At 42.0% G+C, this 26,590-nt stretch overlaps 2 protein-coding genes across 2 annotated transcripts in view; both read left to right on the forward strand.

The window, feature by feature from the left end:
* VWF (von Willebrand factor) overlaps positions 1–2,967 on the forward strand; it is a 133,020-nt gene extending 130,053 nt beyond the window's left edge. Inside the window, exons 51-52 of the mRNA XM_064654293.1 lie at positions 1,079–1,176; positions 2,626–2,967. Coding sequence (XP_064510363.1) covers positions 1,079–1,176; positions 2,626–2,814 — 287 coding nt within the window. The 3' untranslated portion in view covers positions 2,815–2,967. The remainder of the gene's footprint in view (positions 1–1,078; positions 1,177–2,625) is intronic.
* Positions 2,968–14,085: 11,118 nt separating this feature from the next.
* Positions 14,086–26,590, forward strand: part of ANO2 (anoctamin 2) — a 154,985-nt gene continuing 142,480 nt past the window's right edge. Inside the window, exons 1-2 of the mRNA XM_064654295.1 lie at positions 14,086–14,340; positions 16,089–16,478. Of these exons, the coding sequence (XP_064510365.1) occupies positions 14,311–14,340; positions 16,089–16,478 (420 nt within the window). The 5' untranslated portion in view covers positions 14,086–14,310. The remainder of the gene's footprint in view (positions 14,341–16,088; positions 16,479–26,590) is intronic.

Genomic DNA, 26,590 nt, shown 5'->3' on the forward strand with positions numbered 1-26,590 from the left:
TTATTTTCTCACTGGATTTTTGTGGAACTGGCAGAGGACTTGATAATTGCAAAGGATATTACTTATTTTCCCACTTAACAGTTGCATCTCTGCTTCTTACACCTTTTCTCTGTTGATCCCAATTGTATTTGTCTTGTTAAGTTACAAGCATTTGCCTTTGCAGAGGAGGCACAGCCTACAAGGAAAAAAAGATAAATGAGAGTAATAAAGTAACTCAAAAGCAAGTTGATAAGTCAGGATCAAAAAGGGGATGAAGCTGTGTTTCATCTCATGACAGTTATTTTGCTTGGGCTTTTCAGTTGGGTGGACGCAATCGTCCTTCCAGGTGGACAATTTTTATCAATTGAAGTGATGAAATCATTAAAAGAGAAATTGTAGTTCCAGCCCTGGAGCCAGAAACACTGACTTTCTTTTCTTTTTTTTTTCCCCCCTCTTGTTCCTCACCAAACCACTTAATCCTCTTCCCCCACCTTTTGTTCCTCTCCTAAAACTCCCATGCCAAGTCAGTCATGTTCCTCCCTAGCACTGCATGAGGAGTCCCACACAGCCCAGAAGGCAGTGGCTCTCCTCAGTCTCTAAGGTGACCTTCAGAGCTGCTGCTCCCACTGACTGTCCTTGAAGGGGCATCATCCCAAGGCAATGGGATGTCTCTCCTGTGACAGGCACAGGGATAGCCAGGTCAGGGTGCTCTGTTTCTCTCCTCAGGATGTTGGGGTTCCCATGTGTGTCACCCTTCCCTGTACTCCTGCTTGCCCCATGTGCCACTGAACTGTCTTTAAAAGGAGAGTTGTGTAACACAGAAACCAAAAGGCAGGTGTTAGATGGCCAAGGTGACTTTAAAACAAAGCAGTCAATTGAAAAGAAACATGAGGAAAACCCTGCTCTCCAGTGGAATTTTAGGGCTGTAGTGTGATATAGTCACACAACTCTACATTAACTCCTCTAAGGAGACACCCCTCACTAAGGATCTTACCAGGAATAATATCTTGCTACCAGCCGTTTCAGGAATAAGGGGAACTGAGTTACAAAAAACAGTTTTCAGCAATGTCAAACACTTTTTTCTTCTGCTTTATTTTAGGTGTGGAAGTGGAATGTCGGCCAGTAAGTACCAGACTGCAGTATGGGAATATCAACGGATGTGTGGCTGAAAGGGAAGTGCCCATTTCTCATTGTGAGGTAACTAACAAAAGCAACCACCCTCTGCCCCAAGACCTGTCCTTCCCCACTTTCTCTCCTGTGAAAGCAAACATTTTCCTCCACTATGGCTTCACTTCAGTGAGTGGAGCATCAGTTTCTGTCCTCACTGATTGACTCAGTGTAAAACTCATTGGCATTTATCTCCTAAAGTGGTTTGGTGATGCTGAATTTTCCCTATTCAAGCCAGCATGAAGAAAAGGCATATATGTTAGACACAAAGGCTGTGTTCATCCCACTTTCCTTTGCTTCCACCAGAAATTAATGACTCTGAAGTGGCTCTGTGAGGAATTTCTACAAAAAAATAAAATAATTTTTATCTTTGCATTGGTAAAGCTGATTTTTGAATCTGAGTCTATAGTTAAGCACCGAGGCTCTGAGGTTCATTAGGAGAACATAAATAGGTATTGAGATGAATGATACTTTAAAAGACCTTTAAACTAGAGTGCCATGTTTTGAGTTCTGTGCTCTATAAGCTACATAACTCTCTGTTAGCCTTGGCACTAAGCTGTTGTGTTCTACATGTCTTGTGCATTTCTTCCATAATCAGATTAAAAGGTTAATTTCCAGCCCGTCACTGCTTATACCTTATAGGGCAACTTCCTTTTGAAACAGGAGCATGGTTTCCCTTCTGGGTGTTCCCATCTCTCTGAGACTGGGAACCAAAGGTGACATTCTCTTCCCAGACTGGGTTGTAGCAGGAAAGCTGCTCAGTCCAAGATAACCAACCCTCATACAGGGATTTTAATCAACTCTTGTATACAGTCCAAGTTATGACATAACTAATAATTCTTGACCTCTTGTCCTGTCCACAAAGTCAGTGGTCCTTAGCCATAAAATGATATGTATTGAAGTTTCACCTGCAAAAGTACAGATTTTATATGTATTGTTTTATTTCATTGGAGTCACAAATAGGACCACAGAGCCACAGAAAGAAGTGGACTCTGACAGGGTGTGATATGGGGCCATTTCTTTTTACAGCATGAAAGGTTATAGCTATAGATATTGACAGCTTGTTCTAAGTTGTTAAAGTGGCCAGACAAGTAGAACAAGAAAAAATAGCAACCAGCAGGACAACAATGGATGTGTGGTTTGCACCATTTGGGCTAAAACATTTTCTGAATGCATGATCTCATACAGCTGAAGGATAACCATATGTGCTCAGCAGCCAACACAGCAGCCCTGTGATAACTGAAGTTACGGGGGTTTTTTTGTGTGTGACCAGTTTCTTCACCTCTCCTATGCTTATGCTCGTCAGACATTACTCTTTGAGCAGCATCCCACACTCTGGAATCAGGCCCCTGTTTCTGAGTTCATGTTTACAGAACTCAGGCAAAGCCGTCCGTGGATGTTTTGAAGGGAAGAACTGGGATTCTGAGTGGAATGAGGTCTGGCACTCTTCAACCTTCCTATCTCTTTTTTTCCATTTAGGGCAAGTGCAGAAGCAACACCAGGTACTCTCTTGAGACAGAGAAATGGGAAGACCTGTGCAGCTGCTGTAAGGCCACTCAAACCACCACAGTCACGATCCCGTTCCGATGTGCCAACGGGACGGTGGTGCAGCACTACATCCCTTCTGCCTCCCAGTGCGAGTGCTACTCTCGGAAGTGTACAGAATGAGTCTTTCCCAGAAGCCCAGTTGTTTAATCTGAAGTTTTATCATGAAGGAACTTCACAGTGCAAGCCTCATTTTCTCTGTAGACTGTCTTATCCTGTAGAATCCTGACTAACTAATTGTATCGACACAGCAAACAATAAAACTTACTAGCACAACAGAGTATTTTCTGATTCATCTTGGGGTGCTCTATACTAGAGATATTTCAGATTGTATTGTTCCCCTTCATCTTCTCCGCGGAAAGTAGTCCAAGGAAAAACTCAAACAAACAACCATAATCAAAAAAATCAAACCCCGAATCAGCTGCTTATACTTAAAGAACATATCCCAAATCATTCAGCATTGTCTTCAGAGGCATTACCCTGGCATTCCCCACCTCAGTCCTGAGTGACACACTTTAAGTTTTTTTCCCCCCAACTCTGCTCAGGGACTACAGTATTTATGTCATAGTACTTCTCAGTAAGAGCATGATGTTCCTGATACACAAACAGTACTGGTAATGGCTCAGACAACCAAATACATTTCTGCAATGCATGAACATGTTTCTCTTGAAGCTGGATGCAAAGAAATTGTGTGTGCTGAGGACAGGCTGTGTAAATTCTGCAAGTCCTCAGTACTTGTGAACGGGGTTAGGGACAGTCTTATTTACTTCATCCCTACCACAGACCAACTTGAGGAGAAAGCTCAGTGATTATCTCCCTTATTTCCAGATACCAGAACTTCATCTGTTGTATTAATTACAAAAGTTAGAGTTCTTTCAAATGCAGAATTATCAGTAGCAGGTTTAATGTAGTTACTGCTAGCAGGGATAAATTTACCAGGATTTAAATTCCAGTTGGTCTGACCAGGCCATGGAACACAAAAGATTTTCCAGAATGTTTTTGGTCCTGGAGGAATCTGGTGTCAGTGAAGGAGTTTCACTGGGAAGCACTAATTTCTCAAAAATATGAGAGAGGGAAGATTGTTAATTCCATTTGCACTTTTGAAAGACAAGGATTATTTAAACGTCTCATTTAATTAACATTTTTTTAATAATGAATGCCACTGTCACATGTTTAAATAGTCCAAACACCTCCCCATCTGCATGAAAGGCTCTCTTCGGGAGCAAGCAAGAACTGTGCTTTCAGCTAAAAAGGTAAGATGTATTTTTTTTTTAGTGGAACCAGGCAGATCCCTGCTTCTTCTCTTTGGCCATTCAGCTGTGGATTCAACACACATTGAGCTGTAAGCCCTTTTTGTCTTTATTGTTCATTCAAGATGTCCTCTGTTGCTGGACAGTGCTAGAAGTGCAGGCCTTCTATGCATCTCTGTCTTTTGCTCTAGGACCACAATAACACCAGGGAGAGAAACTAAGTTTTAAATGGTACCAGCCCCACTTACTGCAGTAGATCTCTGTCACCAGGTTACCTCCATCTTCACACCAGCTCCTTCTTGTAGCTGGCTCTGAATGTTGAGCTCCCTGACAGATGGGTTTGGGTCACCCATTGCACAGCAGTTCATCTGAAGCTGCAGGTCAGCAACTCCTGGAACAGCCACCTGCAATGGTGAGGACCAGAAAATGGATTCAAACTGAGAGTGCATTTAGATTAGATATTAGGAAAAAAGTCTTTCCCCTGAGGGCAGTGAGGCACTGGCACAGCCTGAGGTGTGCAGAGCAAATGAGAGAAAGAGTTCAAAGAAGCTCATCCAGAAAAGCTGTGGCTGCCCCATCCCTGGAAGTGTTCAAGGCCAGGTTGGATGGGGCTCTGAGCAACCTGGTCTAGTGGAAGGTGTCCCTGCCCATGGCAGGGGGTTGGAACTGGGTGAACTTTAAGGTTCCTTCCAACCACAACCATTCTCTGATTCCATGAAAAGGAGTGGATAGCAGGTAAAGGCAGTGTCTTCCTCTTACTGTTACTGGAATGCTCCTTTTTTTCTCACCCAGACTGACCCTTCTTATCTCATGAAAGCTGACAGGATTGCAGCCTCAGGCTTCATGGCTGCAGACAGGTCTTCTAATCAGATAACTGTGTGAGTCAGGCACCGGCTTAGACCATGAGAACCTGCTGGCTTTGCTTACAGAACATAGTCCTGTGGACTTTGGGGTGGTTTATGTGTTATTATTCAGGCCTGGCTAGTACCTGTGTGTTCCAAATCCCTGTTGTGCTCAAGGCCAGAAGAAGCTTCTTCCTTGAAAATCCTGTCATAGGAACAGACAGGCAGGAAAGAAAAAGAGGAAGGGAATATTACATCTCCTTTAGCAGACCGAGGAGGTATACATACATTTTTGGCTTTGACTTGCTGGCATGAGAACTAAACTTTTTAAGGCAGCCTGACCTAAAAGAGGTGTCTTTTGCCTAGGGCTCAGGTGGTACTGGTAAGACCATGGGCTCCAACCCCCTCCATGGACCTTTCATTGCCTTTCTCACGGAGCAGTTGCATTTAGTGCAGCTCCAATATTTTCAGAAGCATCCTTCCCTGACAGAAGTGAAGAGCATAGTGCAGCCTACAATTGCTGGACTTGCTACTCTGCTTAGTACAGAGCTGCATAATCTGAGCATGAATCCAAGCTTTTTTTCCCCCCAAGTATTGTTTTCCAGCTCGTACAGACTGTTTGTGATTCTGGATGGTTTGGAGCTTCCTTGCCTTGCCTTTCCACCAATGGTTCGGGACACATCCCAGCACTTCAGAACTCTGTCTGGATTGTTGAGTGTGCTACAGGATAGATTTAGAGGAATGTCAAATGGATTTGGGGAGGAGTCTTACATAACTTCTTAATAATTAAAAGCACCTAATCTCTCTGCTAACTTTTACAGACTTGCAAGCACCACTCCTCTACAGCAGTGAAACACAATCTAGTATATTGGTATTACTTGTCACAGCTCTGCCTTATCAACTAACATCATGCCCAGGTACCTCAGGAAACACAGTGATGCCAAGATATGATTTTCTCCATTGGAAAGTCTTTAAAATAGACTACAATCCCAGTTCCTTTCTAACCACCTGGATATTGCTTCCTATCATATTGCGTGCTGTGTATATTATTTATTACCTGAGCTAACCGTGTTACCTGTAATGCACCCATCCTTATGGCTCATAGTAATTTGAACCTGTGCAGGCAGAGCTATAAATCCACAGGGATCCCAGCAGGACCTGGCTCTACATTCCTATACTGTTCCAAAATTAGCAGGTATGCCTTTCTGGTTTTGTGCTTAGTAGATGCAGTGTAGATTGTGGATATAAAATAGTGTAATTTTCAGAAAGTTTTCATTTCCCTCTCCCTGAGATAAGTGTATAGAAAGCAGTAGATTTGTTCTCTATCTAGGAAAGAGATTAATTGTTTTCAAAACTTCTGAATGAAGTTCTGAGAGTTACTAGCAGGGGTAAAAAGAAAAAAAAGTATTTGATACCTATTGATACATTACTTAGAAATTAGGAAATGCTATTCCAAAGGAGGGACTAAGAACAGTGGGGTAAATGAATGAGTTTAAAGCACCATACAGATTTCTCAACCATTCTGGGAAAATTTTACATCACCCAGCCCAATTTTTGGGACACAACAGCTGCAGTGCTCCTTTTATATACTCAGCATGTTTGACAGCACAGCCAGAGAGCATCAGCACATCTGTATGTGACACAGACGACTTCTATTCCTTCCTTAAGTCATGACAAAATGCGTGGTCCTAATTCACAAGCTAGTAGAACCACTGGACTTTACTCAGTCATTGAATAAATCCATTTCTCCCTCTCACGTTAGAGAAACCATAATAGCATCATAAATAAGCTAAAAGAAGAAAAATATTTGAAGACCAATTAATTACATCTCCCTCCAATTATCATTAGCAACTAAAAGTCCTTTCTTGGATGGCACTGGGCATCAATAACTTTTCTTCCCAATATATTGCTTAAATTGTAAGGTTGAAGGCTAAGCAGGACCCATCACCTATTCTGATCAGACTGTTGATTACAAGATAATCCTCTGAATATTTCATGCAGGAAATGACAGTGCTGCATCCAGGCAGTAAGGTAACTTGAGAACTTGAAACAGAGCTTTATAGAAAGGTTTCTGCACTTACCTCCTACCTGGAAGCACTGCAAAGCTTTGCAGATATAAAGACACTCTTCCCCACAGAAACCACCTCCAAGATGGTTTAAGCCTCGAATGATGGGTCTTTGGATAGAGCTGGCTCTGCTGTAGAGCCCTGGTTCTGCATTAGCTGGTTTTTTTTGTGTCTTCTCTTCCACTCCCTCTCCACTGCCTTCTGGGGAGTTAGGACAAAACATGCCTGTTATGTTGCTTGTTGAGGTGTTGTGGAGCATGAAGACAAGACGCTGAAGTTCCGGCAGAGAATTGCCACGGCCCCTCATGTCATGGGAGCATTGTCTTTTTCCCCTTCTTTCCTCCATGAGGGTAATCACCAAAACAGAAGGTCTCGCTAATTAGCTTGTTTGTGGTTTGCTTAAAGCAGGATCAAGCCAGGATGGAAATAGCTGCTAGTGCTGCTCACTGCTTAAGCCAGTGCAGGTTGTGCTCAGGATCAGCGTAGCCACATCCTATTAGCACTGACGCAACTTCCAGCCAAACCTCCAGGCAACATGGAAACACACATGCCCGGTAAGTTTATTCTCTGCTTCATTGCTAATTGCTGCCTATGAGGTGGAATAGGTGGAAAGGGGGTGGGGAACGGAGAAAAGAATACTTTGGAAGGATTCCTCTGGCTTCTTTCAGGACATTTGGGGGAAAAAAAAAAGTGAAATCTATGGCCCAGGTTACAGACAGAGAGTTCAGAGATAAAACATGCAGAGTTCATTTCTTCTGAAGCCTCAGGAAGTGCAGCTGTGGGTCAGTATTGTGATCCATGTGGAAAAGACAATCACTAGGCAAATGCCTTGTGCTGGACTTCTGCTGCTTCCACCTGCATTTGCCTTATTGCAATGCAACTGTGGGGAGTGAGCAATATCCTTTTCCAGAAGACAATGTGCAGGAGCGAGCTCTCAATTCCCATCCAGGAGGAGCAAATCTGTTCAGTGCATAGAACCTTTGTGTTTGAGTTCCCAGTGTTCAAGTTTAGAATAACATTCAGCTGATGTTGAGTCACTTTTGCTTTGCTGTTACAGTCTAAACTCTGTGGTTGCTTCCACGTTGTCTCACCGTTGCTGGGGCTGTATCTCTGCTGTGATTTCCAAACTATTACACAGCTCACAGAATCTTGCTATTTCTGTGCTCTCCCATCCAGTTCCTTTCCTAAAATTATTTCTGTAACAGACCACAGTGTGCAAGATTTAATGTCACTGCACTAGATTTAATGTCTACTGCTGATCTTTGAGTTATTCCAGTGCCCTTTTTCTATCTCAGGTCCTTCACTGTTAAAGTTAGTCTTGATATGGGCTTTAGGTCAGAAAAATGAGGTGCTTTCTGTAATCTCTACATGTACAGTAGAATTGGAAAACAAACAAACAAACAAAGAAAAAAACCACAAACAGCAGGAGAGGGGTCTGAAAAGTTATAGACAGAGTTGTATTATGTAGATGAAGAAGCCCAGCTTGTTCCAGAATTACTTCTCGTGCAAATCTCCATCAAACTCAACACAATTCCAGAAGAGTTAGATTTCTTCCACTGTGTCTTCAAAACCACCATTTCAGTGCCTTTTAAGTAGGAATTAAAGACAGGGCTGTTTTGATTGTCTCTAATGCCATCTAATGCAGCATGGTACAGATTAAAGCAAATTTCAGCTTAGAAGGTATGAAAACTGCCATGAAGAGGAGGAACTTTTAGGAAGCTTCAGGGAAATTGAAGTATAGGTGTGACTTGGAGAAATAAGGGTTAAGACAAGATCAGAGATGGACAGTTCTGCTAAGGCTTGAGGTAGGCAGCAGTCTCACATAGTTCCCTGACCACATTAATTTTCAGCACCCTGTCCCAGCCATATGCCCTGGGCTAGCAGACTTCCTGGGGAATGAAACTGGGGATGTAACCAAAGGGAGGAAGAAGTGGAGCTAGAAGCAGAAAACATAATTTTTCAGGTGTGCCAATTCTTCCCTGTTCCCACCCACCTGTGTTCCCACCAAGAGACACACAGGGCAAATCTGAGTGCTTATGGAGTACCTCTCAGACTGCAGAGGGAAAGGGCAAAACCACCTGTGACAAGTCCTGACTAATGCCTTGGACAGCCTGGGTGAATCTGCCTGTCTGAACCACTTCCCAACACCCAGTTTGATTTGCCACATGCTGAGCCTCAAGGACAATCAGCAAGGAGGATCTCTTGGGTAGGAATCAGTATCTCAGTTGTCTTCCTCTGCATTTGACTTTTCGTAATGGTGGTTCCCCCTTTCCTTCCCAATCTCCAGAATATGGTTAGAGAAGAAATACTCTTTATAAAGAGAACCATCCAATGCAGAGTTTAATTATGGGACTGATTTTAGTAGCAGTTAAGTAGTAAAGGACTAAACACCTAAATAGTTCTTGAACCATCCTAAAAAAAAAGAAATACCAGATATTTGAAATTTAACTGTCAAATTCTATCCTTCTGTTATTCAAATAAGGCATCTGAGAACACTGCACTTATCTAAAATCAGTTATACAAGTGCAGCTGGCTATATTGAAATCAGCAACTCTAGATGTGCATGTCCAGAGGTGAGAAGTCATTTGTTTACTGGAGACCTAAAGAGCAACCATATTGCATCTTTTTATTTATATATATATATCCTTTGAAAAAGATATGTTTGAGTAAAGCTCCATAGAAACAGTAAATTCAAGTAGTTCTTTTTCCTGCCCTCTTAGAGGGTGGAAGGAATAAGTTTGCCAAACAGTGCTCCTAAATTGCAGATCTTTTGAACAGCCTTGCAGAGGAGTCTGTGCAATAATCTAACTATGGTGTCTTTCAGAAATGGAGGTAATTTCTAATACTTAACTGGAAAGAGAGAAAGATAAATGAAAGCAGGCTACTGTCTGTGCCCCGGATGGCACTCACAGCGTATTCTGCAAGTAGCTGTGCTGTGATAATCTGATCATCTGGACCGCTCAGATCAGTTAATTGGCTGTTACTCAGGATTTAATACAGAGCTCCTAATTAGGCAGACTCCATTCTGCTTATTTTACAAGCCGTGTGGTCCTTTAACACACCCTCTCAATCCTTCTGCTTTTGACAGCAAGTGCAACATCTTCATCCTGGCACTTTGGACAAGGACTTGGAAACACAATCAGGGAGGTCAACTGGTGCACATGTGGCCAACCTTTAAATTTACAAAAAGCTGAAGCAAAGGAGAGCAGAGAGACTGAGTGAGCAAACAGGTGGTGACTGGCTGTGAATTGGCACTGGAATCAGACCTGGTCACTGATCTCTGTCCTTGAGGTGTCTTGTCCTTGGAAGCCATTTACAACTTCAGGAAGCTTGACTGGAGGGATGGCTCCCCAGCTATTTTTCTAGAATGAGTGTGGTTCTTGAACATTTGTTTTCCAGTCTGAATTCAAGATTCACTGTGCTGCTGTTCTCTGGGGAGACATATAAATATACACCAAAGCTATGCATGTGTGCATATATAAAATCTTTATATATATGCACATACATACACACACAGCTTGTTCCTATCGGTACTAATTCCTCCAGAATATTTACAGAATGAGAACATGTAAGGCCAGATGTAGTAAAGCCTTACAGGGTAGAATGAGGTCAGGCAGCATCTGAAGCAGAAGCCCCTGAGGCTCTGCAGTACCACAGGCAAGTTCTATCAACGTGGAATTCATTCAAAACAAAACATTTTGGTTCAGTCAGTTTGTTTTGCTAAGATGAAAAGCTTTTGGGAGAACAGGAGTCTTCCAAATTCAGAAAAGACAATTGCATTTCCATCAAAAAACTTATTCTGACTGGGAGTCCCTCACTGCCTCACCAGTTTCAGTGCTAAGCTCAGATTTGTGACACAGTTTCTGGAGGCTGGGAAGCATAATGGAAATGAAATCATTTTATTATAAACGAACTGCAGCTTTTTTCCTAGGCCTAGTTAAAAGGACTGGAAATAAAAAAGGTCTTTAATTGACTGTGTAAAGGTCTTGTGAGATATCCCAGACTTAGTCTGAAAATACTGGAGAAACATTGTGTGTGGCCTTTGGGAATGAAACCTTCACTTATTAATTATTTTCCTTGGAGTTTCCCTTGTGGCATCATTATGTGCTTCATTAAAGTAAACCAAGCACGAATCTCCTTGGGAGATCAGAAAGGGAAGCCTGGTGAGTCAGTCTACTGTACTGTTCAAGTGCTGCTGGACCCTAATCTATTATTGATAGGAAACATAAGAATAATCATAACATTTAGGGGTCAGCTCCCTCCATCTCCAAGCTTTTCCTTCTTCAGCATTCCACTGTCTCCCCACTGTCTCATGGTTGTGGGTAAGTAGATCGAGCTTATTTACAGGGCACAGAAGGAGTTCAGTTAAATGAGGGGGAAATATGGATTCCAGACTTCGGAAATACACTATGGATGCAGTGTCTCTCTGGATATACTGGAGCTGGTACTTCTTTTTCCTGGGGAAGATAAACGACCTGACTGGGGAGGCATTGGTGCTTTGTCTCTCTAGTGGTAGTGGACAGATGGGTGCACTACATCTTTGTCTTCTCCTTGGGATAAAACACTAATGCTGGAAGGACCAAGCTGTAGTTTTTCCTCCACAGTAAGAGCTTCTCAAAGAAACTGTGGGTACAGATCAGTCAACCCTGTTTCAGTTGTGGCACCACTAGAGGGGGAAAGAGTATGAAACATTTGCATGTCAACACAGTTTCTCTATCCATTTCTATCAGCATTTTTTCACTGTGCTACTGCATGTCTGGAATTGACCTGTTGGAGTGACTCCAGAGCAGGGCCAGCAAGTTGATCAGAGGGATGGAGCACGTCTCTTATGAGGAAAGGCTGAGAGAATTGGGATTGTTGAGCCTGGAAAAGAAAAGGCCCTGAGGTAACCTAACTGTGGCCTTCCAGAAACTGAAGGGAGCCCACAAGAAATGTGGAGAGAGACTGGAGTGACAGCACAAGGGGGAATGGCCTCCAACTTACAGAGAGTAGGTTTAGATTTGATATTAGGTAGAAATTTTTTATTGTGAGAGTGGTGAGGCCCTGGCACAGGCTGCCCAAAGAAGTTGTGGATGCCCAATCCCTGGAAGTGTTCAAGACCAGATTGGATGGGGCTCAGAGCAACCTGGTCTAATGGAAGGTGTCCCTGCTATGGCAGGGGGTTGGAACTAAATGAACTTTAAGGTCTGTTGTGTTGCACTGTGGCCCTGTAATTTGTCAAATACAAGAGATGGTGAACAAGTTTAAAAGTAAAGGATTCCAGACATTAGTCTCTCAAACCAAAACATATAGGTATAAACTTAGATGTATTTAATGAGAATTTCACACCATTACATGTCCAAAAGTAGAGACTACTTTGGGGAAGATGACCATTATCCACAAATTTCTATACTGACCTGATGCCACTAGGTCTGCTCACCTCACACCACAACTGAAACACCATCCATTTCAGGCCTAGCTGTAAGCCATAAGCAAATGTGGCACAACTGGCTGGTGTTCATTTGGCTCCCACCTGCCATGAACACTGCATCCAGAGAACCAGGGTGCAGTCACTGGAGACACACAGATTGGGAAAGCATTTTGTCAATGTTCTCAGGCACATGGTGGAATTCTTGGGGCTGTGCAGAGCCAGGAATTGGACTCAATGACCCTTGTGGGTCCCTTCCAACTCAGAATAATCTATGGTTCTGTTCTTTGATATCCTGAGAGGTGCTCAGCCAGCTGCAAGCACACTTTCCAGCTCCTAACCTCTTGACCAAATTTCAGGAGTACAAATGCTGTTGACCAGCCAGGGTAGTGCTGTATCTCATTGTTCACCATTCCCCAGCAGTTCACACAGGTGAACCTGTTGTTCCTCTGCAGTTGTACTCACCCCTCTCCCTTTACTGAAGTGCAGCAGCTGAAGTTGAATAGTGTCTTTTAACTGTATTTCCCAGTCCTTTAGGGAACTACCTGCACTAAACCTGCTTGATATAACAACACTTATCTCTCATTCTCAGACTTTCCTCTACCCTCCTCACACCCAACTCTGAATGGACAGAAGGCAGCAAAACCAGCAAGGGACTGTTTTTCAGCCTACAACAGCAAATACCTCACTGTTCCTCACAACAGGACTTCCTTGCACAGCAGCAGGACCAATGGAGCTCTTGAAGCACAAATGGCATCCTACAGTAGCTCTGTAAGTAGGATTTAATGTTCATTGACTTACCTCAAATGCCTCTGAGATGAGGAAGAGGCTTGAAGCAGGGTGAGCAAAGCATGGTGCACTCCTCCTGTGTGTTAATCAAATCCATCCAGAGCTGGGAAAGTGACTATAAAAGTAAATTGATAGTACAGCCCCAGGTGGTTCAGTTGTCTCTCTCAGTGTACAGGAAGAACTAATTGCTGCAGTAGTAATCTCACCAAGCTTTTCTTAATTGTTTGCTTTAGCCAAAATCCTTCAGAGCAAGAGAAGGGGGTTGCCATAACCTCTAGTGTAGGAAAAGATCTGCAGGTTGATGACTAAATTGGGTGTGTCTGTTCAAACCCTGAGCCAGCACATGCCCAGGGGCTAGGGGGGCCTGGATTGGAAGGTAGAAAAGTAGTGTGGCTGCAGTCTTCAGAGCAGAGCTGTTGGGATGTATTTGTAGTGATATATTGGATATCAGAGGACTAGAATAAAATCATCATGAAATGCTGATCCCACCATTCCATTTTCTTATTGCTTTATTTGAAGGCTTCTTGTCTTGAAAATGTCACTAGAAGCAGTGAAAGTGATACCAAAGGTAATAATTTAAATTGCTGTTTCTGACTTTTGCAATGGCTGTGAGAAAAGAGGAGCAAAAGATCCTGATAGTTCATTCAGAGGCATTTTGGAAAATTGCAACTTCTTTGCGTTCCTCCCTAATAAAGTCTTCTTGAGCCAGAAAGTCACATGGTAAGGAAAGCAGTGCCAATTTAGGGCCAGGAAATGTCTTCACTAAAATCTGTGGGAATTTCGATTTGCATTCTGTGCAACAGACACCCATAGTTGTGGGGGGATAGCACTTTGCTGGCAAGAGGGAGGAAAAGAGACAAGAGAGAGGGCGAGAGAGCTGTTGTCGAATCTCTTCATCCTATTGCTCTGTGTAACTCCAGCAACACCAAACGTTGCTATGGTGCTCTCTCAGGTGGCTGGGATGTGGCAGCTGGCTGCACATGGTAATAAACAGGAAAACCTCTGAGTGACTTTTTATGTTCTCCAACCTCCTTGTTCCATCTCAAGATTTTTTTTCTGTGCTTCTCATTTCTGCCCACACTCTCCAATAAAGGAGGAGAGGATGCTTAGAGCTTATCTTCTCCAGAACCAGCTAATGCACTGCCTTGTGCCAGTGGCCTGGTGGTGGTGATGTCATTACTCCTGCGCTCTATAGCCTGAAACTCTCTGGGAGGGAGACTAGAAATCTGCCTCCACAAGGAGGGTATTCCTTCACTGTGGCAGAGATGGATCCAGGAGGTTTGCATGGACTGCCCGTGAGTACCACATGAAAATATATCTAATTAGGAAATGGGGAGTGGCAATAAAATGCAGTTTTATATTCTGCCAGAAAGTGTAAGTTTAGATATGCCTAAAGGGGCTACATAAAGTCTGTATGCACAGTGTGTATACATATGAAATGTATATACAGAAAACGTGTGGTAAGTGTAATACGCAGAACAGATCATTTGGTGGTAATTTAGTGGGAGAATGAAGGATGTAGTATGCATACAAAACCAAGATTCATTTAGTGATATGATGGCTGAAAGCTACTTTGTGGAAAACTAAGTGAAGCAAAACAAGAATCTGGGAGATATTTACATATATAATAATATGGACTTTTATATAATACCTTCAAAAAATTGTGTTGTGGTAATAAATGAGAGAATTTCCATGCAGCATGTGTGGCTAACTTTGCATTTGGGACTACCAGTGTGGGTGATGGAAGGGGAAAGAAGAAACCTGTGACTGGTACCTGTCAAGATTTTGCCTGTTTAGCCACCTATGGGAACCATAAATGTCTGGAATTAGGTTGCTTTGGATCAGGTTGACCCTATTTGAATGACACTGTGGAGAGCCCTGTGAAGGGTCTTACACTACAGGATTGTACTGGGAATGTTGCTTGGTACCAGTTTTGGAAAACTTATGGGCTCCCTTAGTGAAGAAGAAGTGCAAGTGAATGCCCAGGTGTCAGAGTTCCACACGGGTGCTGCAGAATGGGGCACGATGGCAGGGTCAGCTTTGGAGCAGCTTCGCCCCAGCAAGGTTCAGAGAGTGGAGATGAGGAAGCAGGGATGGTCTGGGGGGGAAACTGAGTGCAATTTAGGTAATTTGGACGCTACTAATAATTGATTTCCTTTTGCAGTGTTACTGATCAGTCACATGTTTTTTTCATAACACTTTAAAATACAAGTCAGCTCTCACTGTTAGCCATTCATGGGATGTACCCTTTCTAATCCCTGGTGTTTTCCAAAGTGTTTCTGTCCATCCCCGCCCTTCTTGACCTTGAACTGCATTGAAGATATTTCTCTTGTTCCAGCTAAGATCAGTTTCTTGGCATCTGACAGGTTTTTGCTTCCCTTCCCTGCCCTGCTTTGCTCCACAGCACATGCTTTCTCATCTCCCAGTGTTTGATGTGATCCTTATTCTCACTTCTCTGTCTCATTTCAAAGTGTGGGTGTCTTCTCCCGTATGGTCTGTGTATGTGCAGGACAGAGAGACAGTGAGGATTTGCTCCTCTGTGCCTACCCCTTGGGGTAGGTATCCCACATGTTGGGATAAGGCCACTATCTCCAGCCATTTGTTTGTGGTCAGAGGAGGAATGAAGTGTGACTGAAGCTGGTGTGCAGTGAATGTTTGTAGGTCACACCTCCCCCCAGCTGACTTCCAATCTGGATTCTTCACAGCTTCACGGTCTTAAGCTGTGCCAGGGCAGGTTTAGGTTGGATATTAGGAAGAAATTTTTTACAGAGAGAGTGATCAGCCATTGGAATGGGCTGCCCAGGGATGTGGTGGATTCTCTGTCCCTGGAGGTTTTTAAGAAGAGACTGGATGTGGCATCAGTGCCATGGTCTGGTAACCACGGTGGGGTTGCATCAAGGGTTGGACTTGATGATCTCAGAGGTCCTTTCCAACCCAGTTGATTCTATGGTTCACATGCTTGTGTGGAGACAGACCCCACACCTCCCTTCTCCTTGGGCTTTTTTGGTGTCTTGTCTGTGAGACTACTGTGTTTCTCTCCCAGATTATCAACAACTACCTGGACGGGACACAAAGAGGGGCCATGGACAAGGCATCTCCAAGTGGGATGCATTTCAGGGACAGCAAGAGGAAGGTGGACTATGTGTTAGCCTACCACTACCGAAAGCGCCTCGCTCGGCCCCCGCCCGGGCCAGGCTCACCGGAGCGCACCCGCCGATCCGCCTCCTTGGCCCTGGTTTCCAACGGAGGCACCAGGAAGGGCTGTGTGGAGGACGATGGCCAGCGAGCCCTGCAGGAGTGGCCGGGGCTGCCAGGGGTGGAGGTGATGGCGCTGAGCCCGCTGGACGCCCTGGAGGAGGAGAAGCGGCTGCAGCGGGAGGAGTTCGAACGCAACCTGGTGGAAGCGGGGCTGGAGATTGAGAAAGACCCTGAGGTAAGAGGGGGAGACTGGAGCCTTGTGCCTGGCACTGGGTGTCCCGATGGGAATGACCACTTTGGTGTCAGAGGTGGCCACGTGCAGGACGTGGCCATGGCCATGGCTGGGCCAGCCTTGCATCGATGTTAACTGAGAGGCAAATCACACCCGTGCCGTTTCTTAAAAATCGCTGCTTAAAAACATCTCTTTAATACATCTTAAAAATAAATATATTTTAAATATCTCTTTAAAATACTCTGTTTTCCTCATAACGCATCCTCGCTGGTTCCCTTGTCATCATTTCTGCAGACACAGAAAATGTGGGATGTCCTGGAGATGGGTCTCATGCCCAGCTTGAGGAGCTGGTCCTGAAGACAGTTTGTTACTGCTGAACAGTGGTTCAGTACTGAACATCCCCAATGAGGGATATGCAGAAAGATGTTGCCCACGCTATTAAATATATATTATATATTTTTTATGTATTATATATATTATTTATACATGCCTAAAATACAGTGTGAAGCCAAGAAGATGCCACGGGTGTTTCTGTGTTGCTTGGTTCTTACTACCTGAAAAAACTCTGGTTTTTGTTGTTGTTCAATGTGCTATTGAGTAGCAATTTCACTCTTCAGCAGAAAACATATTTCTTTATCTATTGTTCTTATGACATGCAGCAAACACATTTTTCTTATATATATATATATATAAAATAAATTTAAATATTGTTAAAATGAAGAAAATATCTCTTCAGTACTTTGCTGGAACACAAAGCACCATTGAGACATTTCATATTTCCTCAGAATAACTCAGTGATTTTCAGTGTGACTCTCAGTTTTCTTATCAGCCGTATGTAAGTTCTGTGTCCTTTCTTTGTTCCATCCGTGAAATGAACAGCTCCTGTGCTGCAACAGGAGAACCTCCCAGACTCTCATGTTTTTATTCTCCCACATGTGCATGGTGTTGCCTGGTTCTATGGTCGTGTCAGCTGGGAGCTGTGGTTGGGTTATTTGGGCTCAGGTCTTCCAAATCCCCTGTTGTTGCACTGAGTGCTGTGCTCTCCCTCTGTACCTCTTTGAAAGCCATGGGTGTTTACATCTGTTGGAAGTCCCTGCTGGGTTCTAGTTTGAGGTGCTCTGTTGCTTTGTTACACCAAACTTGAGTAACTTAGGTGCTGAGAACTTACAGCTCGTGTTGCTTCCAGTGCATCCAGTCAACACTTCCAAAAACGTGGAGCAAATCACAGATCGCGTCTGAAAATTTGAGTCCGACTGACTCGGCATAGTGTGAGCAGGTTAAATCACTGGCAGGGATGGAAAGAAGCAGAAAAGGCTTTGACTCTTAACATTTCCCTTGTTTAATTTGCTGGGTTGCAGGTGGCTCTGGGTTGTATTTCACTGCACAGCCTGGCTAAGCCATCCTTGCACTGAAGAGAAAAGGGTGATCTCAGATCCTGATTCTTTTATGCTGAACATTTGGGTTATGGTTCAATACATGGCTGTCTTGCTGCTATGATTTTTATAAACAAGTTTCATAAAACCCATGAGAAGAGCTGTTTCTGGAGACTTCTTTCAGTTCTGAATTTCATCAGAACCCAAAAAGTCTAGCAGGAGATTTGGATTTGATTATTTGACTCATTACTTACCCGAAGTCCAGCTGGATACAAATTCTGGTTCAGCTCCTTTCCAAGTGATGACATATGCTCTTAAATAATATACAAAATGATAAATGATGTTGTGGAGCGTTGATGAAGAAAAACCCTTTTGTCACAGTTTTCCTTACGAAGAGGAAAATGCTTTTTGTAAATGAACTGGGAAGTTCTCAGGAAACCATTTGCTGTTCAGTTTTTTAATGAGAAAAAAATTGTTTGATTTCGAAAATTACGAAAAATATAATTCCATCCTTCTCTAACTGTGTATGTACAGAGTCACTCCTGGGCCTTCCCCTTGCCTGTCCCAGCACATAAGCTGTCTAATCAAAAGGGGAAAGAGGTTTTTTTCCTCCAGAATCTCCTGAGAATACTGGAAGGGACTATGCATTATCCTTTTTCTTCCCTGCCCATGACATGTGGCTTTTACTTCCTTTTCTTTTTCTCACTTCACTGCTGAGTTTTTTTGTCTTCTGTTAGTTAATTCATGTTGGAACATGCTGAAGGTTCTTGCTGTGTATTTCATAGAAAATGCTGATTAGGAACATGTGAAGAGGACAGCTGGCCTTATATGTTGATTAAAATTGCATGTTGAGCAGATATGAGAACAATTTCTGATTTTATTCGTGGGAAAAATATGTGTCTATAAGTTCATTAAACTCAGAATAGCCCTAAAACACCAGTTTTTTTGGTTTTATTTTTGTTTTGGAATAGTGGGAATTTCCATGATGCTCGTAAACATTTGGTGTTATTATGGTTTTTATATGCTAAATAACTACTGAGAAACGTCTTTCTCATTTGTATTGTCAATTAATTGTGTCAAAGAATAGAGAAAAGAAAACAAGTGAACATATATAATTTGTGTGTGGGGAGAAGTGGATTACTCTTTTTTGAATTTGTGGAAAATAAGATTATGGTCTGTCTCTACAACCACCCAGTTATTATTTGTGAATTAAGGACTTTTTGACTAATTTTTCAACTTCCTAATAACTTTCTATAATTTGTTATTGCTATCCTCTAGAGAAACTCTTTTCTTTTAATGCAACTTTTTGTTTGTTTGTGGTGTTTTTTTTTTGGTTTGGTTTGGTTTGGTTTTTTTTTCCTGTTTTTAAATTGAGATTATATTTTGTATGTCCAAATCACATCTGATCCATAGCATGTGTTCATGTGTTATAAAAAATACTGCCACTATCAATTTTCAGTCTTGATGTGCTGTGTGTCAGGGACCAGAAGTGGTAGATCAGGTTCAAGGAGCAATTTGGTTGGTTGTCTCTTCAAATCTGAACATTTGGATGGTCCAGTATAGCCTGTGCTCATGAAAACAACTGAATTTGGATAATTTAGGGTTATGGGGAACTGATATTTGGTGGAAAGAAGAGGCAACTCCCTACTCACTTCTGATGACAGCAGCATAAGAAACTACTGTTTTGCATAGTTTGCCACGAGTTAAAATAATGTTTGAATCTGTGGCTGGCCTGTTTGACCAGTCTACAAAGTTAGAAGTTTAAATAAAATAAACCTGATAGGACTCTTGAATGTGCCCTCAAAAACTGCATCTCGATTCACAGGAGAGACAACAAATACCCTGGATATTGCAGGCAGTTCTTGGAATTGATTTTTTTTTTATTATTTATTTTTTCTGGGGAAACTGTTGTGTTTTACCTAATGTGGAGCACCAGTAGTTCCCTTAAATTTGAATTGCACTGCTGCTTTAATGACTGGAAATGCAACACACACTGTATCAATTAGTATTACTTATGGCAAAGCATAATAGGCACAGAATAAGAAGAGGCTGGAGATGCACCTTGGCATTTGGGCAAAGTAGGATAATTTTTGAGCACATTGGAAATGATTCTATGATTCTAAATGTACTTTGCTAAAAAGCAACTAGGAAATGAAAATTATTTCAAGGGGAAGATGATGACAATTCTAAAACAAGGTGTAAATTACCCTCCAAGAAACTCATCTAATCTGAATTTTAGAGCTAGCATCATTTTGAAAATGCCTCATTAAACTTCCTTGATTGCATTACACTTCAAGGGAAGGAAGTCCTTAAGATCCTCAATGTGTCAGCTTGTGCAGCACTGTTAATAATATTACTGATGGTGATGGTTGTGGTTGGATTTTTCTTTTTCATATTCCAAGGCGTGGTTTTGAATTTTTGTGGGGAAAAAAATGCACAAACTTAAAAACCAAACCTGCCAAACAAACCTCCCAACAACCCCCAACCTGAACCATAGAAATGCTTATAGTGCTGCAGCTACATTTTATTTATGGGATTAAATTTACAATATTTCATTGTACTAAGGGTGCTCCCCATTTTTCAGTGGGAAAAGGCTTTGTCTTCTGTCAGCTGTAAAGGAGAAAAGTAGCAAAAATAATATAATAGATATTCCTTAATTTAGGAGTAATTAAAACCCTGAAAAAAAGTGATGTTCTGTTCCTAAATCAACGTGATTTTTGGATAATCCCAGTAAAAACATCTCATGCCTTTACTACATGTGAGACATCTTGCAAGAACTCGGTGTGAAAGTTTTAATTGTCTCAAAATATTAATTCCTGTAAAGTGCAGAGGAAATATTAATATTAGCTAACATTAATTTTAAAAGGGTAGGGAAAATGAATATGAGTCCAAGACCTTTATCCATGTTAATGAATGCCTCCCAAAGCCAATGAGAATGCACACAGAGTAATGGAGTATTGAAAGCAGACGGGGGTCTTTTGTGCTCCAGGTCTTTGGACTTTGTATTTCAGTCTCTCAGCACTCAGAACAAGGGAATACTGCTTTGGGGAGCCAATTATATAAATATTTGATGCATATTTTTCAACCACTCTTGTTACAGAAACATTAATTAGCTAAAACATGTTCTGCTCCTTTGTGTTATATGGAGCTGAAATGTAATACACACCTCTTATAAAATTAAAGTTGAACAGGCAAGGCAAGATTTTCAGTGATAGTGAAGTGAATGTGATGAAAATATTGACAAGTTGATGAACTATTTAAGAGGAAATTATGTCTCCATTTTAGAGAGGATTTTGGAGTAGCCCCATGGGAGTTAGGTGTGATTCAATCAGCATTAAAATAATGCTCCATGATAAAAGGTGTTGAGGTAAAATGGCTTTACTGTCAAAGCTGGAAAGTCCATATTATGAATCCTGTTTTTTAATGATTGTGTTGTGAATTGAATAGATGAATGGGCTGACAGACTCACTCTGTGTGTTTTAATTACCATCCAGACACTTAATGCTCAGCTATGAAGTATCTTAGTCAAAGTGGCTTCTAAGGGATTTAGAGAAAATTGAAAAGATGTACGAAAATCACCTGTGTGCTATCAATAATATTTATAAAGCTCTTGGGCCAGCAGTGGTAAAGGTAATCAATTTTCTTTAGACTGGGAAGTGGAGGCATCAATATCCTGAATTTCATGTGGTGATAGATTTGGGGTGTACATTCTGGTGGTATTTACAGTGGGAGTTGGGCCATGTGTTTTTTAAATAATGCTGTTTCTATCAGACTTGCCTGGTAGAAGTGGCCAATAGACTCTTTAATTCGTGTCTTCATTTCTCTGTGTCCTGTGCTGAGTTCTGTCACCTGCTGGAAGAACTACATTCATTTCTAGGTGGATGGGAAGCCCCCAGAAATGGCTTTGTACATCTGTCAGGGCATAGCAGGACGCTTGCAGGATAGGGAGTGAAAAGTAACAAGAGTAACAAAATCAGCTGCTTGGCTTGTTCACAGATGATTCCCTGAAAACATTTTTTAATTATCAGTGGTCTTGTTTGCAGCAGAAGTTTTAATCTGCAAATTTAATCCACGGGGATGGTTTGAAGCCCTGAGGGACGTCACAGTGACGCTGCCGTAGCCAGAGTGCCTGTGGAGGAGGCTGAAGGAGTGAAAATTTCTGTAAGCTGGTTAGGCCAGTACAGCTTGAATAGTAGTAGTTTCAGGGAAATAAAGTAGTAAAATATGAGATAGTTTAGGGATTTTGGTCCTGTGATTTGTCACTTTTCTGAAATGTTAAAGGACAGAAGTCACGCTGCTGTTGATTCGGGTGAGGTGCTGTGTGAGGACTGCCCCAAACTGCTGCCCTGTGCACCTCAACCTGTTCTTTGTCAGAGTAAGACATCCTGAATTTCACAGTTTCTTTTGTAGGGAAAAAGGGGCTTTGCTTTCCTGTCCCCAGGTCACTGCCTACTTTGTCTATAGCAGCAAACAGCCCTCCGGGTATCTCTGGTACCAAAGGAGTGCTCACTTCTGCATTTCTGCTGATTGGATAATTACTCTGTGGTTTTGCTAACTTTTTAGAGGCACTGCTGGTTAGCCATGATTTCATACATCATGCAAAGGAAAGCAGGGAGGCCTTCCTGCAACTCCTTTGCATAAATAAGAGTGCTGAGAATCCTCCTTGGGAGTGGATGCAACACTGTGGATAAGTGGTCCCTGTTTTTAATATGTTGCTTTTATACATATATACATTAATTTATGTACTGTTTTATGTTGTTGTTATAAAAGATCTGAGCTCGGGTTGTGCCTCTCTGTTCTTTTGGCCTGTAAGAAAACAGATTAAAAGGCACTCCACGAAGTGTCATTCACCAGCTTCTGCCGTCTCGGATTCAGGAGCAGCTTCCAGCAGAGAAAAGGCTGGGGGGAATCTGGCTATGGAAATTAGTCTTTGAAGGATAGGACTGTCTTATGGGAAAACACCAACTGTTCGTGTGTGTGGGGAGTGAGGGGGTGGAATTTGCTGTCTTTTGCTAGATCCAGGGAAAGGTAATGTAAATAATGACTCAGGCTTGTGGGATTCTTGTATAGTTTGAAATCTTTTAAGGTCTTCTTGTCTTACTGATTACTCTAACGGCTATGTGTGTCATTCTGCCCAAATTTGAGTTATTATTAGAAGGTCTGTTTCTCATGACATTGTGCCTAGACAGGCAAGCATATTCATTCAGGAAGTGAGACACTGTACAGAAGGAATTTTCCCCTTCCAGGTGCACAACAAGATATTTTACGTTGTGTACATTTTCAAGTGTTATATTGTATATGAGAAGGAGGAATTTTGGAGTAAAAACTGGATTCATATCCAAGGTGTTAAACATGGACAGTGGAGGGGTCTCTTATAGAAAAAAAAAAAGTAATTTCCCCTCAGAAATCAGCACACCCTCTTCAACACAAACTGCTTTTTATATCCTTTGCAGACCTAAGTTCTAGGTAGGGGCTGAGCTCCAGCCACCCAGTAGTAGTTTCTGTGGATGAGCACAGATTTAGTGGGGGAAAGCTGCCACAGAGGGAAAGGTTAATTAACTGTGCCACATGCCCACATCCTAATAAAAAAGGAAACTGTGATATCTAAGCCACATAGAAGTTGTAATCATGTTGTTTTCAATGTGTCTTTGCCAGTCATTACAAAGTCTATTAAATCATAGGACAGGGTAAATAATGCAAAACTGTATCACTCTTCCAGTTGTCCCAGGTCAGCAATTGTTTTGTCCCAAATAGAACAACAAGGAAAGAAAATAATTTAGCAGAGTGACATCAGGCTGCACAGTTTTCCCATTAACATTAATGGGAGTTTGGTGACTAAATCCCCATTCACAGCATGGAAAGTTTACCCTTTGGGGTGGGTTCTCTCCTTGATACCCAGTGCTGATAAATGTGTGCACTCTAGTAAATCACTGTTATGTGTGCAGGCGTGTGCTCATGGTGATAGGCCAAAGAAAAAATAATGTTAGAGCTCGATTTATGCACTATTGTGCTGTATTCTGTAATATTATGTAATTTTAATGCAGTTATTCTAGGTTACTTTTGATATAACAATGATTTAATCACCTGACACCAAACAGTTTGACACAATTATTTATTTTGAACCAGTGCATGGATTTTTATTTGTTGTTTTTGTGGGGCTTCTCATGTTTGTTTGTTTGTTTGTTTGGTTTTGGGAGTTTTTGTTTATTTGTTTATGGAAATGGTAGATATTTTTGCTTTGGGCTTAATACTCAAGATCTGTCATCTAGGAATTAATTCATCAGTTCCCTGCTGGCTTCTCCCATCAATGCCTGGATCTCTGTAATTATGTTATAACATTATAGAATCACTAAAATGATTGAGACCTATATACTATATATTTTAAGGAAATTCTTAGTTAGATGATCTTGGAATTTCATAAGGTGTCCAGTGGTAAAACAAATGAGCAAAACACGTTTGAGAGAGAATGACATACTTGTATTTAGGGGAGAAACAACTGAACAGCTTTGTAGACTGATATTCCTTCTTTTCTTTGGAAACAACAACGTTTCTAGGGGGAACATAAGGACACCACTTATAAGCATTCTCCTGACAATGGAGAGGTGGCCATTATTTTCCATAGGTTGGTGCCAGCACTGAGTGCACTGGAAGAATACCAACATCTTTCTCTTCTGGAGGAGCACAGTGCACTTCCCTTGGACATGGCATCATTTTACCAGTGGGGACTGGGAGAATTTCTCTGCAGGCTTTGTCTACATGTCCACTAAGCTTGGTCACAGTTTAGTTGGAGTAGTTTAATAATACAAAGAAAAATTAGCATCTCAGAGATATAGGATATATATTTAAGATCTTGCAAATACTTAGGGATTCCAGGCTGACATCTCTGAAGTGCTAGTTCAAACTACTGTTATTTTTCTTTAGACCCTTAAAAATGGGAAAGAATATCCCTCCCCATCCTATAACTTAGGAGTGTTCCTCAAATCACTCAAAGTCTGCTCCCATTGAAACTAGTCACAGGATGTGAAGGATTACTTGTCTTTCTCCAGGCATGTTCTGTAGGTCACCTTTAGTTTTTCAGGTTTTAGTTTTTCTGGATTTATGTGTAATTGCTTCTCTCCCTTGCTCAGCTCACTCCCATTATTCTCACTCATTTTTAAGTTGCAAAGCCCTGATGCCTGACTTGGACACTGCTGGTGTTCCTGTTCTTTTTAGAGCTCTCATATTCCATACTTCCATTTACAGGCTTTGAATAAGCACTATTTACCTGCCTCTCAAGATTTGCATGTGTTCAACTGCGACTGAACCCTGTTAGGTCATCAGGACAAAGCAATGTCCTAAAGATAGTGTACCTATGGAAGATCACTGGAAGGCTTCTGCATCCTTTCATTGTGCACAGTTGAGTTAGTGGGACCTATGAAATTTTATATGATATTTTTTGTTATGTAGTTGTACTGTCAGCTTTTGCAGCACAGCTCAAAGTGCCCTGCAGCTCTGGCAAGCCTGCCTGCTTGTCACAGGTCTCTGTGAGTTCACTGGATAATGTTTACTCTCTCCCTCCAGTGACACTGCTCAGCTTACACAGGTCAACACACGGTAACTGCTTCACCTCACCAGTGCTTGACCTGCTCACCTAACTCTGGCCTCTGCGTATTCACTGCCCTACCTTCACACCAGTCTCCTGCAGGACTGCCTGCCTGCCCACCACACACCTCTGCCCTTCCCAGGAGGCTCCATTTCTGTCCATGATGCTCTTTCTTCTCCATATCCTATACCCATAGCAGTCCTTTGGTCTGTCCCTCTTCTGTCCTTTTCTTTTGTCAGCCCTTCACTGTTCCCTGATGTCCAGCAGTTGCAGACATGAACTCGTAACATCCAAGACATCTGAGAAAAATCTGGGGGCTGCTACATACACAGGGATTTCATACTTCACAACTGCTTCCCTCTCAAAGACTTCTGTGCAAAGTTTTGGTCCCCCCTTATTCTCTCCTGTTTTAAAGTAAAGCCTTGCTTGAGAAACTGCTCTCCCGAAGCTGGCAAAGTTTGGCTTTAGCCAGGCACCAAAGTTTGCTCATTAGAGGACTTGCTTTACTTTTCAACTGTTCTGTTGCAGGAGGCATTTGAGAGCACCATGGTAACGACATAAGTCACAGCCTGCACCACAGGGGACCCCAGTTTGTTTTTCACCTGTGAGCCACAGTTCACCAGTGACGCTCCTGGAAAGTATTTGTTAGTTTAGGGATGTTTTGTCACATCTGGCCACCAACTGGCAAGTCTCTTCACAGAAAAATCAGCACAAAAAATGCTTTTACAAGATCCAGCTGTAAATGGTTGGTAATTTCCAGATCTTCGTAATGCTCTACGAGCATTATCAGATGCAGGACAAAACTCGCATATCAGGTGACTTGCTGGATTATGTTATTAAAGGCAGCTCATCTTAGTATTAAAAAGTAGGTGTGGTTTTATAATATAGTGATTCATAATCCTCCTGATATCAGTGTAGCTATTCTGTAGTCATGTACTGTGCTTCTTGTAATTCTCAACTTCCATTATTTCATAAAAAATGCAAATGTAATTATAAGGTAAAAGCAATTTTGTTAATGTGGTAGAATCCTAAGTACTGTGAAAGACTGATAGGTAACTCTAAGTTCTACTCCTCCACTTGTACATCAGTGGTAATTGTCAAAGAAAATAATAATTATGGAGCACTCCAGTTGTAATTAAAATCACAATAGTAAGTGTAGC

This window comes from Pseudopipra pipra, chromosome 5 (assembly GCF_036250125.1).
Source record: "Pseudopipra pipra isolate bDixPip1 chromosome 5, bDixPip1.hap1, whole genome shotgun sequence".
NCBI lineage: Eukaryota > Metazoa > Chordata > Aves > Passeriformes > Pipridae > Pseudopipra > Pseudopipra pipra.